The 19,002-nt window shown below is 40.0% G+C and overlaps 1 protein-coding gene across 5 annotated transcripts in view; it reads right to left on the bottom strand.

The window, feature by feature from the left end:
• Positions 1-19,002, bottom strand: part of LOC107583109 (SPRY domain-containing SOCS box protein 4-like) — a 59,176-nt gene that overhangs the window by 29,615 nt on the left and 10,559 nt on the right. For all 5 annotated transcript variants that reach the window (XM_016269208.1, XM_016269209.1, XM_016269207.1 and 2 more), the window contains exon 2: positions 14,010-14,889. In XM_016269208.1, coding sequence (XP_016124694.1) covers positions 14,010-14,715 — 706 coding nt within the window. In that variant the 5' untranslated portion in view covers positions 14,716-14,889. The remainder of the gene's footprint in view (positions 1-14,009; positions 14,890-19,002) is intronic.

Below are 19,002 nucleotides of genomic sequence, written 5' to 3'. Positions count from 1 at the left end.
AAATGTCAACATTGGCTACCAGAAATCGCTTACCCCCCCTTTAATGTAGATATTTTGTATTCTAGCGTTTGTGCATTTTAACTAAATGTATATAGACTACTGTTTTTCATACAAATACCTAGAAAACCATGGTGCTGAGGTGCTATATGTGTGGTTTTAACTGTGGTTTTTATTACCTAAATGTATGCTACTATAGAAGATCAATGGTTAATTTGAATAAAATTCAAACAGTCAGAATAATTAAATTTCACCATTTAAAAATGAGGTTGTCACCATTTTTACAGATGTTACTGTTTTTTTACAATGAACATATCTTTACATCTGCATCTGCTTTAACCTAATTTAAAGCAGAAGTTAAATTCACTAAACTAAAAATGAAAAGAAATAAAAACAAAAGCATAGATTATAGAGGTGCTCCGAATGTTCGGCAACCAAAATGATTCGGCCTCAAATAGCAAAAAAAAAGCTCTTTCAGTGTTCGGCCGAATAAGCAAAAAGACAGAATAAATTGTACCGAACAATGATATGATGCGATCAAACAGCAACCAGCGCAGAGTGAGAGGCACGCACTCTTTATAATGCAACAAACATGTCAGCAGTGTGGAAGCATTTGAAACTGTCCAAGAAAGACGCAAAAATCATTACAAGCACTGACAGCGAGAGACTGTTTAGTATTGCAGCGCAATTAAATTTTAATAATCAAAAGCACCTGCAATTAACTGATTTCATTTTTTTTTAAATACTTATTTTTATCAAAGGTCAATTTTTCTGGTAAATTTTCTAGAAGGCATATAACATTAATTTATCTGTTAATAAAATGAAAATTAAATCAAACCCTTCATTTTTTGACAAACGAAGTGATGCACAACAGAGGTTTATGGTTAAAATTAAAACATGGAAGAAAAATTGTGTGATTATTCCTTAAAAAAAATAATGTTTTAATAATTTTAGTAGTAGTACTACATTACATTAAGTAATATATCTGTCACATTTTCTTTAGGTTAAAACAAACTTTTATTTTGACTGGTTGCTGTGAAGACCTTTTAATTTCTGTTTGTATATGATTTGATGATAGTTTTTCTCAAATGAAACCGTGAAATGCTCATGAAGTGACTCTCAGAGCAGTTTTAGTCGAGATTATGTTGGTGTGTTCATGTACTCATATATTGAGGCGGCAGAGGCTGAAAACACCACGACCATCGCGCGCCTCAGTATCTGCGCCATTCATTCACACAGAACATGCAGGATTAATATTCACAGATACTAGTCCATGTCACGTTTTGATTTAAGTGTACTGACCTCCTTTTGATTTATTAATCCAAAATGTGGCAAATTCTGTGACATTCCGTACTATACAGTAAATTCCATTTTTATGACTGGATTCCATGATTCCGTCCGTGTTTTCGGCATCACGGAAATCATAGGGCCCTAAGAATATACCAGTAAAATGTAAGTTATGCACTGTGGAAAACAGCACATATCAAACACAGTAAACGGCACAAGTAGAGTCTCTGTCAGCAGCACATGTATCTGTCAGAGCATCTGATGGAGCAAGCCGCTTTAAACTGCATGTGCTAACTATATCTTAAGGGTTATTTTAAAACGCCCTTAATATAAAAATGTTTCATGTTTTGGACAAATTGGATTATGCATAGAGGTTGACCGATATAGGTTTTTCACTGACGAATGCCGATATTTAGAAATCAGGGCAGCCGTCGGCCGATATATGATGCCGATTTTTTTTTTTTCATTCATCTCATAAAAGTGAGTTTGAGCAAATCATTATTGCAGGGTACAAGATAGTAATAGTAGTAGTAGCCCAATTCAGAGTAATAATACATGGCTCAAATCTTAAGCACCTTCTCAAAACAGTTCTGAAGCATGCTTTTTGTTTATGTTTGCTGTAGGGCTGCACGATAAATCGCATGTGATATTTAACGCGCATCTTATCATTAAAGCCTGTTCTGTAATCAGCTGTAAATCTCCATCACCTGCGGGCTTTCACATTGAGCAGCATTAACTATACAGAGCCGTTGTTCACTGACCAGTTGACCAATTTACGCTGATTACAGAACCGGCTTTCTGTCAAGATGCGCGTTAAATATTGCATGCGATTTATCGTGCAGCCCTAGTTCGCTGACAGACACCAGTGTTTCCCACAGACCGCAAATTAATTCTCTGACAGTAGGAGGCGCTTTGGGAGCTGGAGATATAGCGGTTTCCCCGGTAACGGCTGTAATCAAATAAGCGCTGAGCTCACAAACACTACTTTATCAGGCATTACAGAAAAGACAATATGAAAATTACATCGAAGCTTTTCTGAAGACGGTCGGTTCTTTTCAAAGATACATTCATCTAAAAACACCCGCGCTGCATTTTAATTTTGAAACGTGAAGCACTCATTTTATTCAACAAAGTATAAGCCTTTTGGAAAATCTATTTGTGGCGGTCAGTTTTGATATTGTGACGAGCCGCCACAAATAACTCAATAGGAAACACTGGACACTGCTATAAGTCAAATGGCCATAGTGATAACAAAAATAAAAGATTTCACACATATTACACAGCCTGCTGCTCAAAACTGCTTAAGAGTGCGCTGGCCACGAGCGATGACATCATGGAGGCTATTGTCGGACCCACACACACATTTCATGAGGAAAGTTAATGTGCACATTATAATTAGCCCAGAAGTTTCATCTGAATTGAACGTGTTTCTACTTTCACATGCAAATGACTTGTTGCACTTATGAATATATATATATATATATATATATCAGACATATTAAGAGCTGAATTACCATTGCTTTATATTCTGAAATGTAAAATAAATATTTAATGAAATTAATATAAAACATTCATTTGTAAATGCACCAGTGTGCAGGCATTTTTAGTGTTTTATACATAAGATAAGATACAGTAAGAACATGAACAAAGAAACAAAGTAAAACAGACAAATACAATAAAACAAATATACAAATGAAATTAAATAAACAGTACTGTCATTTTTCCATGAAGTTCTACTAACATTACTGTTCAGGTAAGTAATAGCCTACAAAAGAAATCTAAAAGTAATCAAATGTAAATGAACACTGCATAGTTTTCATTGTATGTATTGATTGATTAATGCTTATTAAAGCTATAACGTTATTCAGATTAAGAGCAGATTTGCATTTTGATGGCCCAAGCGCCAGTCTGTCACTTTAAGACAATATATTGACACACATCGGATTTTCTCCCAACTGTTCTCCTCCACTTAAGACATAAACTGTGTTTAAGTAAATACTCTCCAAGCCGGCCATTTTGACATATTTTTGTGTATATTTGATCGATTGGACATGTGCCCGAAGCTCAAAGTGTAATTTGTTTGTCTGTTTTAGAGCACACATGTCTGTCTGAGGAACAGCGTCTCTTGTGTGGATTGTGCTTTCAACATTTTATCATCAAACATGTCCCGCAATTTAGCAACAGTAAAGACGGCATTTTACAACAATCACCGATTGAGCTGATTCTGATGTTAAGATTGGGTTTTAGGGAGGAACGAATGCACACCACTGTGAAGGGAAAGAAGTTGCGCAATACGATACGCAGCTAGTTTTTAATAGCTTTACCTCGTCTTCTTTTGTATAATCCTTAGAAGCCAAAATCGAAATAAAAAAATAAAATTAGCTTAATAAAACAGCCACAGGCATAAAGTGTAAGCAGATGTTTGAATGTTTAGTTCTCTCTTCTATCATAATTAAACAGGGCTTTCATGTTGCGCGTGCTGAAGCTCCTCCGTGTGCACGTGATCTCGCTTCTGAATTGGGAATAGCAAAAATGCATCATAGACAAATGTTTGATAAACAGCAGGTTTATACCTCTGGTGAGATAGAATTTGCAAGATAATGTATATATAGCAATAATAAATGTATGTGTGCTTTATTAATTTCTCCAGTACCGATAGCAGAACCGTTAACATCAGAGTTTATCGATACTCCGGTCTTTCATAATTTAGCCCCGGTACCGATTAAATACTGAGTTTCGGTACCCATCCCTAAATGCAAGACTTCACAAGAAGAGGAGAAAAGAATGGGAAGATGCCTGTGGACGAATAAAAGACCCACTTCTTTTTTCACTCCACTTTAGTCCTGATGCCTTTGAGTCTTTTAGTAGACCCCAGCTACTGAAAGAGCTTAGAAACGGCTGAGAAACGCTATGTCATCCTGTAAACATGCCGACGCTAGTCATGTCGCGAGGCCGCTAGAGGAGTTTTCAGCGCAGATTTTCCTTCGAGATCCGGGGCATTTAGACTCCATGTGGGGAAAAATCGATGGTACAGCATTTGGTTTAAGCCTATGCTTATCCATCTCCACCTGTAAGCTCTTTCAGTAGCTGTGGTCATCATAACAGTGTTTTATTTTCCGAGTTGTCTATTCCGAGTTGGGTTGTGGTAAAATTAGCAACAGGTAGCGGCAGTAGCTCACCGAGTGCAACCATTTTACGTCATCAGAATAATGGCGCCCCCCATGGTCCAAAATATGTATAAAACGATGTGATTTTTAAAATAACATAAATCTTTAATGGGTCTTCTACTACATATTTCAGGAAGAGACATCATTTACGTTATATTAAGCCATACAAGTCTTAATACCCAGGGATCCCTTTAAGGAACAGATGTGGCCTAAACAGCACTACTGAGTCACACACACACCCAAGAGAGCCTGCGAGAACGGTAATCTCTCCGATAAGATACAGAGACGACCCTGCCAATTTATTAGGCAAGTGCCTCAGTAATTATCTTTGTAGCACACATTCTACATTCTCTGTATACCTGCCCTCATCTCGTCCTCTCCGTCTCTCTCTCTCTCTCTGATGCTGAGACTGAGAGAGCATGCTATTGGAGTGGGAATGTGGATCAGACGCTATTGTGTGATGAATCATAGCTAGAGCTAATTGGTGCTTTAATCCCTGACAATACAGGGGCACAGTGGCAGCAGCCTTCTGCCAGTCAGAGAGCAAATGAGAGAGAGAGAAAAAAAGAAAGCACAGACAATTATATCTACTCTATGTTACACATTCACAACGGGGCGACACATGTCAATTTCCCGCACATTTCTTGGTTGGATGCTGGCAATTAGTGCAAGTTTACATACAGTCAAACGCTTCTCTGTTGATTTTCCTCATTACTGATGGCATAATGGTACTGGATGCAGACAGACTGGCTGGCTGACCTCATAATCACAAAGACTTATGGGTCATAGACATAGCACTGAATGATCCAGCATGTAATATGGTGAACAGTGTCACTGTCTGGTCCTTTCTGCTCACAATGTCAGGCATCCACACGCCACTGAAGTGGACGCGCTGGGATGTGTGTGTTTTGACAATGTGCAATACTAAATATTTTGATAACTGAATAGTTGGTAGGATTTATGAATGATTAGTCGACTAAATGTTTTAAAGGAAGCTCTAAAAGATTAGGGTGATAAAGAATTGTGTGATCAGACCCGTTTGCTACGAGGTGTGAACACAAGATGGGATCTTCCTGATCAAAAACTGGACAGAGCACAACAGAATGAAACAGAATGCAAAAGTTTGGGGTTAGTAAGATCTTTTTTAATTGTTTTTGAAAAATATCTTATGCTAACTAAAGGTCCATCTTTTAACAAAAATACAGTAAAAAAAAGTAACATTGTGAAATATCACAGTGTAAAATAACCATTTTCTATTTCAAAATAATTAAAAATGTTATGTATTCCTATAATTGACATGTCACCTGAAAACTGTAAAATTTATGATACAATATTATTTTAAATCAAGGCTGTCAAACAAGATTAAAGGGGTCGTATGATGCAATTTAAATTTTTCTTTCTCTTTGGAGTGTTACAAGCTCTTGGTGCATAAAGAAGATCTGTAAAGTTGCAAAGACTAAAGTCTCAAATCCAAAGAGAGATATTCTTTATAAAAGTTAAGAGTCAAGCACACCTACCTAAAACGGCTCATTCTAACATGCCCCCACATGTCTACATCACAATGTGAGAAGATTTGCATAACACCGCCCAAATGTTTTCGCAAAGAAAGAAGGTGTAACTTTTATTCTCGCTGTAGTATTGTTGTTGCTGCCGCCATGTCGTGAAGGCGCTGTGTGTTTCATTGTGAAAGCCAAACTACTTTTTTTGGCCTTCCAAAAGAGGACGATATCCGCTTCGTCATGCCTGGAGCTGATCCGTAATGGTCGCTGAGGAAATACATCAACTTCGAGCAGTGGATCTCTGGATCGGCTTTCACCGTGGACGAAGCGGAGTCCAGCCCGGGGTCGCCACATGTGGTTGCCGCAAGCCCGCCGCTGCTCACTCAAGCCGGCCTCCATTCACTCTAGGCCACCGGCCGCTGCTGACTCTAGCCCCTTCAGACCTGGCGTCCATTGGAATGGACATTACATATTTCTGGGTCTAAACCAATAAAAAATCTCTGATTTCATTGTTTGAATAATGCTTATTACTGATTGGTTCCTGATTATCCAATCACAATGGAGAAATGACTTTTAACTTGATCTGAGAGAGCTTCAGACATCAGACAAGACAAGCATGGCTCTGAAGCTCGAGAGAGGGAGGAGTAAGTGCCTATTTTTCATTAAAAATGTTCATTTATGTTCATGCTAGCCTAATACATTGTCTCTCAGCATAATTCTAACAATTTCAAGTGTTAATATTTAAAGATATTTTGAAAATATTTCATTTCATTAAGTTATAGGATTTTTTCAAAGTTTAATATCCATCCCAATGGACTTCAGGAGGGAAGAGATATTAGCCAGCACTCAGTTAGTTCATGCAAAGAAACAAAATACCTATAAGCATTTCATAGCTAAGCTATGACTTCACAATTGATTTATTTTATGTATATAACCTGTTTTTCACACAATCTTCCTTTAGAGTATAAAGTCATAGACTTCCTTGAACACCTTGTAAATGGAGAGTTATCCGATCTTGACTGCTTGGATTCAGGAAATGAGGCAGATGAAAACGAGAGTAAGCGTAGATGTTGAGAGTATAGTACACAGTTTTATGCCTTATATAATATGTAAATTGCAGAAAATGCATATGAGGTCACAAGTGAGAACATGGAAAAAGAGTTATAGATGTGATTGTTTTGTTATTGGATAGGACGAGGGACAGAGATAAGGGACAGTGGAGATGCAGGCATGCTTGAAGAACTTGAGGTGGCAGCTGAGGTTGGGGTAGAAGAAAGTGTAGTGACAGAGAATCAGGAGGAGATTACAGTGAACAGAGAGGAAGATGATCATGAGCAGATGACAATAACCAGGAAGCATGAGATTAAGTGGCGCCATAGGCCATTCGCCACAATCATCGATACTTCCTTTCAGAATCATCTGATTTATGACAGACATCCCATGAGCCCATACGAATACTTCAAACAGTTTGTACTAGAATCGCTCTTCGATCTGATGTTTGACAGCACCAACATCTATGCCATGCAAAGTGGCACACTAGGTTTCAAACCCACCAGTTCAGGGGAAATCAGAACCCTCATTGGTCTCCACCTTGCTATGGGCGTGATGAAAATGCCAAGAGTCTCCATGTACTGGGAAGCCGGGATGGACATTGGTATTTTTCGAAACACCATGTGCCGTGACAGACTCTTCTAGCTTCGGTCACATTTGCATTTGGTCAACAATTTGGAGAGGCCGGCAGAGAACAATGATGTGTTTTATAAGGTATGTCCTCTCTATGATGCCATGCGCAGAAGATGCTTGGAGCTTCCACTAGAGGAAAACCTTTGTGTTGATGAACAAATGGTGCCATTTCATGGATCTCTCTCTGTCAAGCAATACGTAAAAGGCAAGCCACACCCTTGGGGGTGAAAATATACTTCCTGTGTGGGAAAAGTGGCATGGCCTATGATTTCCTGCTGCACCAAGGAGCAACAATGGAAGTGTCAGAGCAGTTTAAGACGTAGCTAGGACTTGGAGCTGGAGTGGTGTACCATCTCAGCCAGCGCATTACAGAGGCTGACCACAAGTTGTATTTTGACAATTATTTCATGACTTACAATCTTCTGGAGCTGTTTGCTGAGAAGAAAATTCATGCCACTGGAACAGCAAGGGTCTGTCGCTTTGCCAACCCTCCTCTACAGTCTGACAAAGTGATGGCAAAAATGCCGCGAGGAAGCTGCGATGAAGCTGTAAGCCGTGATGGTAAGGTCGCACTGGAATGGAAGTGTCAGAGCAGTTTAAGACACAGCTAGGACTTGGAGCAGGAGTGGTGTACCATCTCAGCCAGCGCATTACAGAGGCCGACCACAAGCTGTATTTTGACAATTATTTCACGACGTACAATCTTCTGGAGCTGAAGAAAATCCATGCCGCTGGAACAGCAAGGGTCTGTCGCTTTGCCAACCCTCCTCTACAGTCTGACAAAGTGATGGCAAAAATGCCGCGAGGAAGCTGCGATGAAGCTGTAAGCCGTGATGGTAAGGTCACACTGGTCAAATGGTTTGACAGCAGATCAGTCGTCATGGCCTCCAACGTTGTTGGTGTCGGCACAATGGATGAAGTGCAGCGGTGGGATAAAAAGCAGGGAAGATTTTTGAAGGTGTCCCGTCCGGAGGTGGTCAAGCTGTACAATGAAGCAATGGGAGGTGTTGACCTGCTCAATCAATTTGTTAGTCTGTACCGCACAGAAATTCGGTCAAGAGAGTCGACCCTGAGAATGATTACACATGCTTTTGATCTAGCTGTGGTCAACAGTTGGTTAGAGTACAGGCTGGATGCCAAGAGGGCCAATCTCCAGACAAAAGACACCCTGGATCTCCTCCATTTCAAGATGAATGTGGCCCAGTGTCTGGTGAGTGTCCATAAACTAGTGGCAGCAAAACGTGGAAGACCCAGTATGTCTCCAGAACCACAACCGCATGCCCACAGACCACGAGTTCAGGATGCAAGGCCTCTACCTGAAGTGCAGTATGATATGGTTGACCACATGCCGAATTATGATGAGAAGACAGAGGCCACCAAATGCACGAGGCCATACTGCACAGGGAAAACACATGCATTCTGTGACAAATGCAACATCCACCTTTGATTTGTGCCACACAGAAACTGCTTCAAGGCTGCTCATCGCAAATGAGAGAATATATGGAATATCCAGCAGATGTATTTTTGTTATTTTCCATTTGTTAGTAATTGTGTGATCTCTTATTAGCTTACAATGTTAAAAGTTAGCAATGCGTTTGGAAGTTCCATGATAACTAAATGCAAAACTGATTTATTGGGGTTACATTGCCCACAATCATCCAACCCATTCAATCCGCCAACCTCCTATGTTAAAAACATGGCCTTTTTTAATCTAAGATTTCATGGCATTTTATGTTCATTTAGTCGTGGCGCCCATTGCAATGGACATGAAAAAATACCAATAAAAACGAGTTATCAAAAATGTTTTTTCCCCTTTATTTCTATGCTGGAAGGGAGTAAAAATCAACGGGGAATTTTTTTTTTGCTCAGCAGAAAAAAATCAGGTCTGAAGGGGCTAGCCCGCCGTGTGACGCTGTGTTTCGTTTGTGAAAGCGAAACTACTTTGTTTGGCCTTCCAAAAGAGGACACGACTAGAAATCAGTGGTTAAGTTGTATTTACAACACTGTTCCAGAACAGTTCAACCCAAATATTCCGATGTGTCCAGCGCATTTTATGGAGGACTGATCCTGGTAGAGTAGACTACAATGCCGACTGTTCTGACTCACAGACTGTAAGTACGTTTTTATATATAAAGAATTTGCCATTGATGATTCAAATGTGAGTTTTGAGTAGTGTAGAGTAGTAGCGTTTGTAGTTTTTTCATTTCAAATTTTTAAATTTCGATTTACAGTTGTAGTTCCAGTTTGCTACTTCAATTCCAATAGATCTTTTTTGATGCGCATTAAGGAATATTTGCTAAAACTGTTTCCATCGTAGTTTATGCGCATGTTTTCTTACCCGATAAGAAGTTTATCCGACTTAGTTGAGTGCATACATTTTTATGTGCAGATTTTTAGAATTTATGCGCATTTCGGCATTTCCATCCAGCGTTTTTTGTGATATTTTAAAATGTGCATAAAAATAGTTGGATGGAAACTTAGCTAGTGAAGTCAATCTACATGTATAAAATAACAAAATAAAGTGCAGGCTGCAAGTAAAAATGTGTAGTCAACTATACAGTCCTCACAACGATGGAGATCTTAACAGAAATGTGTATTAGTTAATCACCACCACTAAAATATTAATGCTAAAGCAGAAATTTAGTAACAATTCTAGATAAGCTAATCATCTAGTCACGTACAGGTGCACTAGTTGCCCATCCTGACCCATCCCAAGCACGTATAGTGTGCACAGTGGTGAGGCTTGTTCAGGGCCTGCCTGCTGCTTTTCATTTGCAGTGTGATGAATCATAGCGGTAGTGATAAACACTATTCCACTGCTGTGCGGATAACTTCTCAGGGTGCTGTCACTCACACACACACACGGTACACTGCAGAACAGACAGACGTGGGCTCCACCGAGGCTGAGACACGTCTTACTTCTCACAGTTTCCGCGCTCTCCCTTTCTCTCTCTCACACACAAAACCTGCACTCGCCTTCTCACAATTTGTACGCACACACCCATAATCAGACACAAATAACATCTCTTTCCCACACTCACACTTGTCTGAGTTCCTGTTCTCACACAATCTGTGTTTTCAGGCTTCCCTCACACAGATACTCAAATATTCTCGAAGAGTTCCTCTCATTCACATATAGGCTATTTTCACTCATATGAGTGTTATAGGTGCGACTTATTGAGCTGCCATCTAAGCATTTTTTTAGCATCACAGGCATAATGTCTCATAACCTATAGAGCTGTCTACCTAGAAAGCCTTTCTAGACAATATAGATACAAGTCTATGATGCCCAAATGTGCTGTTTGATTAAGCAGCTCACTAGGTTTTTAAACTCTGCTATTTATTTATTCCTTTAAAAATGATGTCTAAGGAGGCAGCTCACTGAGTGCTGACACAGTCTCTCTCTTTCTCTTGTGTTTACATTATCTCTTTCTTTCTGTCTCTCACAGTCTCTTACCCTGGACACTTTAAACTCATAAGTATCTATTCCAAGACCTATTTACCACAGAGGAGTCTGATTCAGTCAGACAGCTCCGAGTGTGTGTGTAATGAAACTAGTTTGCTATTGTCCGCTGAGATGTGTAACAAGTCAGTGTTGGAAGGATGCTTGCATATATATTAAAATTAAGCCTGGGGTTTAGACTGTGCTGCACATATCTAAAAATGTCACAGCTTACATTTTTCCGACCTCATCTTCCTTGCTGTATTTATTACCCATGTTTCTCTCTCTCACTGTGGCTGCATTCCACAAGGAAAGGTGCTTAACAGCCTCCTGCACGTGACTTAAAACGTGCAAAACACCTAAAACGTGTATATAAACCCACAATCCTCTGAAGTGTGACAAGTGCAAATCTTAACACTACTTTGGAAACCGCAAGCTTCCAAGTGCAGCTCAGCGATCCGGTCCAAAGATGGCTTTGCCAAACACCTCTTGAGATTCACAGAATTCTCTCTCTCTTTCAAGCATTAAACATTGCTCCGCACATTTCATACAATTTTCCAGCAAATAAAGACATGCTTACTAGAAGCTTTGAAAAGATTTCAAACGGTCTTTGGACCACTTACTGAGTTGCTCTTTCCATCTGAAAGGGAGAAAGAGGGCTCTTTCAACTTCAGACGAGGGGGCTTTGAGAGTGTTCCACTCTGCTCTCTGTCCCCTGATACGGAAACACACCAGGGAGGAGAAGACTCTGTAGAGCGACATCGAGGCCAAAGCAACCTAATCCATATAAACAGGGCTGAAATGACACTGACAGGGTTCTGCTTATGGTCTTACTTATTAAATTAATACTTTGAAGTTCTGTACAATGACAAGTTTTATGAAGGGATATCATGCTTTTATTCCTTCAACATTGACAATTCAGTCAACGGAGTGAAACGTCTACAGGGAATGAGGCCTTTCATTTCTTGTGAAAATGAAAGTGATTACAAAAAAAAAAGCCAGTTCCCAAAAAACAACAGGGAATTTTGTGATTGTAATTATCAATAAATGTATTTATTTATTAAACATTGGTGCCTTTTATCATACAGCTGTTGCTACTTTAAAAAAAGCAAGTTACTCAGTGTTTTACCATGATAAAAACATTTCCAATTTTATCATTATTTACTCATCCTACTGTCATTCCAATCATACATTACGCTATTTTTAAATGTCAAAATGTTTTTTGTACATACAAAGAAAGTCAATAGGGTCCAATTTCATTTGGACCAGAAAGTCCTTCACAATATTTCTTCTTTTGTGTTGTGCAGAAGAAATGAATCAAGCAGGTTTTAGAATGTCATGAAGCAGAGTAAGCTAAAAATAAAACATCCACAGGTATGGATGTTTGAACATGGAGTTTCTTTCATGGAGAAACAGCTAAATCTACCAGATGACTCTCTGAATCTCTGTTCTCTAAGATGTGAGGAGAAAAAACACCTTGAGGTTGTGCTATCAAATAAAGCTCAGAGGGTTACAAAAACATGCCTCTGGCTTTAAAATGCCGTTTCACACAAACTCTCTGGCTTATACACACATCGTCTGCTTGGCAGGAGCGGATTAGAAAAAAGTGTTTCCAAAACACATGCTGATGATGGGTGAAGGAGAGTTTCAAGCCTTTACAAACACAGAGGCTCAGTGTTTAGCCTTGTGAATGGTGTGATAGCTCTGAGTGCTTGAAACTAATACATAATCACTTGCACAACACACACAACATGCAACCGTAAATGCACCAAACTCATAAGCATGTTTCCTGTGAATATCAAAAGGTGAGCTTCTACTCGTTAACCTTAATGTTATGCGAGTTGTAGAAAACAGTTAAGCTAACCAGCAATGTTTTGAGGCTTCCTGCCTCCACTGCCATTGCGTGTTTCATTGTTCCTGCACATTAATAATGAATACATGCCTGCAGCAATGCCCAAGCTTCCTGAGGGACATTGTGAAAGAAGAACCAGACTCCATCTCTTTACACTGTGGTCTTGAACTAACAGGACAGAAGACAAGATGCAGTACTCAGGCTCCCTTTACTGGCTAACTACACCTATGTTGAAATACCAACAATTCATGGCAACATCTAATGCAATGTTGACATAGAACACAGTGTTGCTGTAGCTGAACTAGTAGTGCATGGCAGAACAAGGTCAGGGTTTTGATTGCAACGAAACAATTGGCTGCCTTATGCTGCTCACCTGAAGAAACAACTTCTTAAACCTGCCTGAGCTGGTTTGCTGGTCTTTTAGTCTGGTCAAGCTGGTCTGTTGGCTGATAATTCTTAAAGGGCTTTTGGTGCTTTCACCCAGCTAAACACCAGCTTGGCCAGACTAGGAGACTGGCTAGACCAGAGGTGTCTAATCCTGCTCCTGGAGGGCCACTGTACTGCAGAGTTTAGCTCAAATCCTAATTAAACACACCTGAAGCAGCTAATCTTCGGGATTACTAAAAACTTCCAGGAAAGTGTGCTGGCCAGTTTAAAGATGAACTCTGCAGGACATTAACACTGCAGGACTGGACATCTCTTGGCATAGACTATCTGAAAATCAGCTTGACCAGGCTGGAAGACCAGTTGAAGACCAGCCTGACCAGGCTGGGAGACCAGCAAACCAGCTAAGGATGGTTTAAGACATCTTTTTTTCAGCAGGCTAAATGTAATTCAAATTTTAAGTAGAACAACATCATGAGCTAATCCCCCTGGAGCAATTTGCGGTTAATGCTTTGCTCTGGAGTAAACTGGTGATGGAATTGAACAAGCAATCTTCAGGTTTCTGAGCCTTAATCACCACACCACACCAACCCAATTCAAGCAAGTTTACAAAACCTCTAAACCTGAAACCTCCATTTCAATCAAGATCAAACAATTATTCTGAGAAATAGTTTACTCTGGAGAAAGTGTATACTTACGATCTAGGCCATTGATGTAACGCATGGTGATTTCACAGTGGCCCCACACCGCACTGACAATGGGGTACAGCTTTTTGCCCTTAAGGCCTCTGAAGGCCACTCCGAGGTACTGTCCATCCACCATGAAGCTCAATGTGCCCTCATCCATGTCCAGCACCACCATTAAGGCATCTGGCAGCACAAAGGCCTCCTCTGGCTCCAGGAAGCTTGGGTATGTGGGTGCAGAAGAGGCTGGCCGGTTCTTACTGTTATGGTAGAGCTTGTTACGTCCCAGGTCCCAGCCCCAGGACTCGCTATCACTGCCAACTAAAGAAGTGTAGCCCACCGAGTGCAACAGGGCATCTGCTGTGGCCACTCCCACCACCGCATGTGTGCCCCGTTGCCTAGTAGGCCAATGGATCCTCCAAACGTGGAGTCCTCGCGTGTATCCCACCCTTCCGCGAATGCCATCTGTACTCTGGGCAACAGGGTGTCGATGGAAGGTGAGTTTGTCATCGTCCTTGATGAAGATATTAAGCGAGCGGTCGTCTGGGTTCCAGGCATGTCGGAGCTGCTGCTCATACGGAGCGGGGGGCATGTCCAGGAGTAGGTCCAGCCGGGCTGGCTTGAAGAAATCCGGCCCTCTCAGTTCCCTCCTCAGGGGCCTGTAGGATGGTTCCCCGCGCACGTCTACGGACTTGATGCTCCCCGAGATCTTCTGGCCCATGGCTTGACTGGTTGGAAAGGGGTAGGGATGAGGGGAGAGGGAAGGGGTGGTGCAACGCAGGGGCTGGGCTTCTGGGGTCTGCCGTTACCTCATCAAAGCACCAAGACGTCAGCCTGAAGCCCCCAAACTCCTGTCAGCGTCAGCGGTGGCGAAAGTGCCAGCCTTACTGAAGCCCTAGGAGAAAACACACCAACATACAATGTCATTAAAACACCATCAAAGAGTCCGCGGGCTGGTTTTATGAGTGCATCTAGAACTAAAAGTGTGAATCTCAAACAGAAATAAAGGAAGCACATAAATAAGAAGACATGAAAATGAGCAGAAAGAGAGGATCATGGCCAACCGCAGCCTGACAGCATGTGAGAGACTGCGATGGGGAAGGATGTAATAATGAGTGCTGCAGGTGAGAACGAGACACCTTCTGTATGACATACAGAAACACTGAAGATGCACATATTCATGAGAATCAATCACTTAGCAGATGTATTTTAATAAGGTACTTTTCAGAAAAAAGGCAATAAATAAATATAAAAAATAACTTGAAGAAAATGTGCCATAGGTGTGGGTGACTACCAGAGCATTGCTAGGATATTTTTTGCGATTTTTACAGCATTATTTTGCAGTTGCTAGGGTTTTCTGGGTGGTTGCTTGTTGGTCTGCGTGATTGCAAGCAGGCTCAAGTCAAAAGAGCCCAAAATCCATATGATATTCTTCTCTCTAAATATGTATTGGAAGTTCAATGTCTCAATCAATGTAAAATTATTTTGATTGTCATTATTTTTTTTTAATGGGCTTTTTCTTTTTTATAGATAGGACAGTAGAGAGACCACAGGAAAGCATTATGAGGAGAGAAGGAGACGGGATCAGCAAAGAACTTCGAGACGGGAATCGAACTTGGGTCTCCGTGAGCATAGCTGGACTGTATGTTGATGCACTAACCACGAGGCTGTTGGCTATTGTGATTATTTTAATTGTTAATCTGATTGCATAAAAGTGTCATTATTAGTCTCTGCTCATTGAAATGCACATTTTCAGGCATCATTGGTGTCTGTATAACATAAATGGCATGGGATAAGTTACGTGGAGAATATGTGCCTTAACACTGCCTCAATAACTCTAAGTATGAGCATCAGCACTAGGAAAAAATGGAAGCCAAAATACAGCATTATTTATTTCTAGGTTCCTGTGAGAAAGGGCGAGAGAAGGAAAAAGAGAGAACAAAAGAGAGAGATTCAGTTCGCATCAGCCTCAATGTCACAAAAATACCTCCACATTAAAAGCCCATTTTAGAGTGTGCTGGAGATGTGATACTGATGTATGAAACACTAGCAGGAACTTCCTGCTACAGTAAGTGATGCATGGTCTTTTCCTGGAATAAGAAAGTCTCAACCCACGAAGCAGCTCTACAAAAAAGACAGTTAGGGTATGTTTAGATAAACTGTCTTATTATGTCCGTTGCATCTGACTGTTGCAAAGTATCTAGTGCCATGAATGCAGTGTTTCAAAGAAGAAGTCAAAAAGTTCAACTTTGAAAAACAAAGCATAGTGACAAACAGCAGTATTTAGGTGTTTCCATATGTCAACGTTTATTTCACTACAAAAAAAGCAAAATGCAGCATAGGGAATTTAAAATCAAATAGACCAGTGAATAGTTTATCCACTTCATTAATATGAACCATTAAACAAACTGACTCACTAAATGAATTGAATAAGAGATAGAAGAGTGTTTTTGATTATTAGCACCAGAGGTGTCAAGTAACGAAGTACAAATACTTTTTTACCTTACTTAAGTAGAAATTTTGGGTATCTATACTTTACTGGAGTAATTATTTTTCAGCCGACTTTTTACTTCTACTCCTTACATTTTCACGCAATTATCTGTACTTTATACTCCTTACATTTTAAAAATATCCTCGTTACTCCTATTTCATTCCGGCTTGTCATCGTTAAAAAAAAAAAAAAACTATCCAGATAAATCGCGCCATCCGGATAGAGTGAATTTGACTGTGGTTGGATGAGAAGTATAAACATATACCATTCCGACACCCTATTGGTTTGTACGCGATCCATCGCACCTGCACATGACACAAATCACGTCACACTCCAGCAAGGACATAGCCAGTGTTGGGGTCGTTACTCAAAAAAGATTATTTCTTAAAAGTTATAATTTCGCCACTACTGGCTCATTTATCAAACGGGTGCTTTCTCTTCATCCTCCGCAAATTAAACTACAGTCGGTAGTTCGGCAGAGAGACGTTTGAATAAATTAGCGTTTGCGATTGACAACGCATCTTCTAGTTAAATGTGACATTGTTGCCATTAGCTATAGAATTGAGCATAGTACATACCGGGAAGGTATCAGGATTATGAGTTATTTTTAATTTTTATTTGTTGATTAATCACTTGGATTAATCATTCATTTTGACAGCACTAATGTTTATTGTATATAGACAACCATACAAGGGTAATTGTTACTAAGCCTGCCCTGGGTACACCAGTTTTCTTGTCCGTTGCCCTCACAGATTCCTGCAGCTAAGCTTGGATGTACATTTACATTCCAATAAAGGTTATTGATGACATGCCTCTGAAGTTTGACTTTTTGCACCATTACAATACTTATAAGCAGCTAGTCATCATATCTTCTGCTCCATGAAACACATTTTAATGCTCAGTAGTACAAATATATGGTTATTTAATGTATTTGCTTTGTACTAAAATGCATTCATTTTCAATGGGCATATATGCGGCTGAAACAGGTAGCCTAGTGCATCCCACATTTTTCAACATTAACATTTTAATATAACATTATAGTCATTATGGCCTTTAGAAAAATGTTTTTTGAGGAGGTGGGGTAGTGCACAATAGGCCCCTGTGGCGCGTCCTAAGCTTTTGTCTTTAATGGTATTTTTTTCCTTACATTACTTTTACTTTTATACTTTAAGTCGTTTTGAAACCAGTACTTTTACACTTTTACTTGAGTAAAAAGATTGAGTTGATACTTCAACTTCTACAGAAGTCTTTTTAAACCCTAGTATCTATACTTCTACCTGAGTAATGAATGTGAATACTTTTGACACCAGTGATTAGCACACTACTGTAGCTTGTTAGGCTGTTGTGTGATACAATGTAACACTAAACAGCGTAATTTTAGACTACTACTTGTCAGAGTACAGCTCATTATCGGACAAGCTATGATACTGTAAAAACGCCTCAGCTACGCTACTAAAGTATGTATGTAGGTGAGTAGCTTCTCCACAGCAGTACTGAATAACATGTTCACACTCAATCAAATGAACAGTCATCACCAACGTGGGTCATCAACACAAAGGAAAAAAGTCACACATACTGTACGTGGACAGAAACACATCTCAAACAGTCTCAACACATTAAGGTCACAGAGAAAAAGAGACAGGAAAAGAGAGAGCTGAATTTAGACGACAGGAAGGAGGGTAGCCAGACGGCCAGACAGTCAGAGCCCAGAATCCTGGGTAAGTGTTACCAATATTAAAGGAAAAATAAATGAGGTCATGAAAGAAGTAGGATAGAATGTGAATGTGAGAGAGAGAATGAACGAGAAAGAGAGAGAGGTTGCTGCCCTAACATGCCACTCACAGCTTTCATAACGTGTGTGTTAGGTTTTCCGTATCGTATTTCAGAGCTGGAGAGGCTTCCGCGGCAGGGCACAAAGGGTTTCACAGTCTTGCAGCCGTGCAGAGGCACAGTAATGCGTTTCATTCCGGTTGTGTTTGGTTCAGAGTGCACACGTCAGTTTAACTAACATTCTCTCACTCAACCGCTGTAGTACTAGTCACTAATAACTGTAATAAACACAGACACAAACATAATTACGCTGTTAGTCTGGGAGTTGTAGACAGGCTTTTAAACACTGTTCTCACATTAGGTAATTACATGAAGGCTTGTAAAACAAGGTCTGAGAAAAAGAAACACAAAATACACTGACGAGACAACAAAAAGCTTTTTGTGGATCAATTAATTCCATTAAGCACCGGATTGAGCCTGAAAATGTATAAAACTGAAAGTGCATTAGGATGATTCAAAAATGTCCACTTCATACCCACTAATATTTCTATATTATTTCGAGTATTATACCTCCTGTATCAACCATCACCCAAAATAGCTTGACTTTTAACTTCAACTGTGTTGACAGCTTACAGTAAAGATGAATAAATGAATAAACAGATGGATGGAAAGACAGACAGACTGGCAGATAGAGATAGATAGATAGATAGATAGATAGATAGATAGATAGATAGATAGATAGATAGA

Source organism: Sinocyclocheilus grahami, unplaced genomic scaffold, assembly GCF_001515645.1.
Source record: "Sinocyclocheilus grahami isolate Dianchi unplaced genomic scaffold, SAMN03320097.WGS_v1.1 scaffold50.1, whole genome shotgun sequence".
Classification (NCBI taxonomy): Eukaryota; Metazoa; Chordata; class Actinopteri; order Cypriniformes; family Cyprinidae; genus Sinocyclocheilus; species Sinocyclocheilus grahami.
Note: the sequence above shows the minus strand (reverse complement) of the source record. Positions and strands in the feature narration are given on the sequence as shown.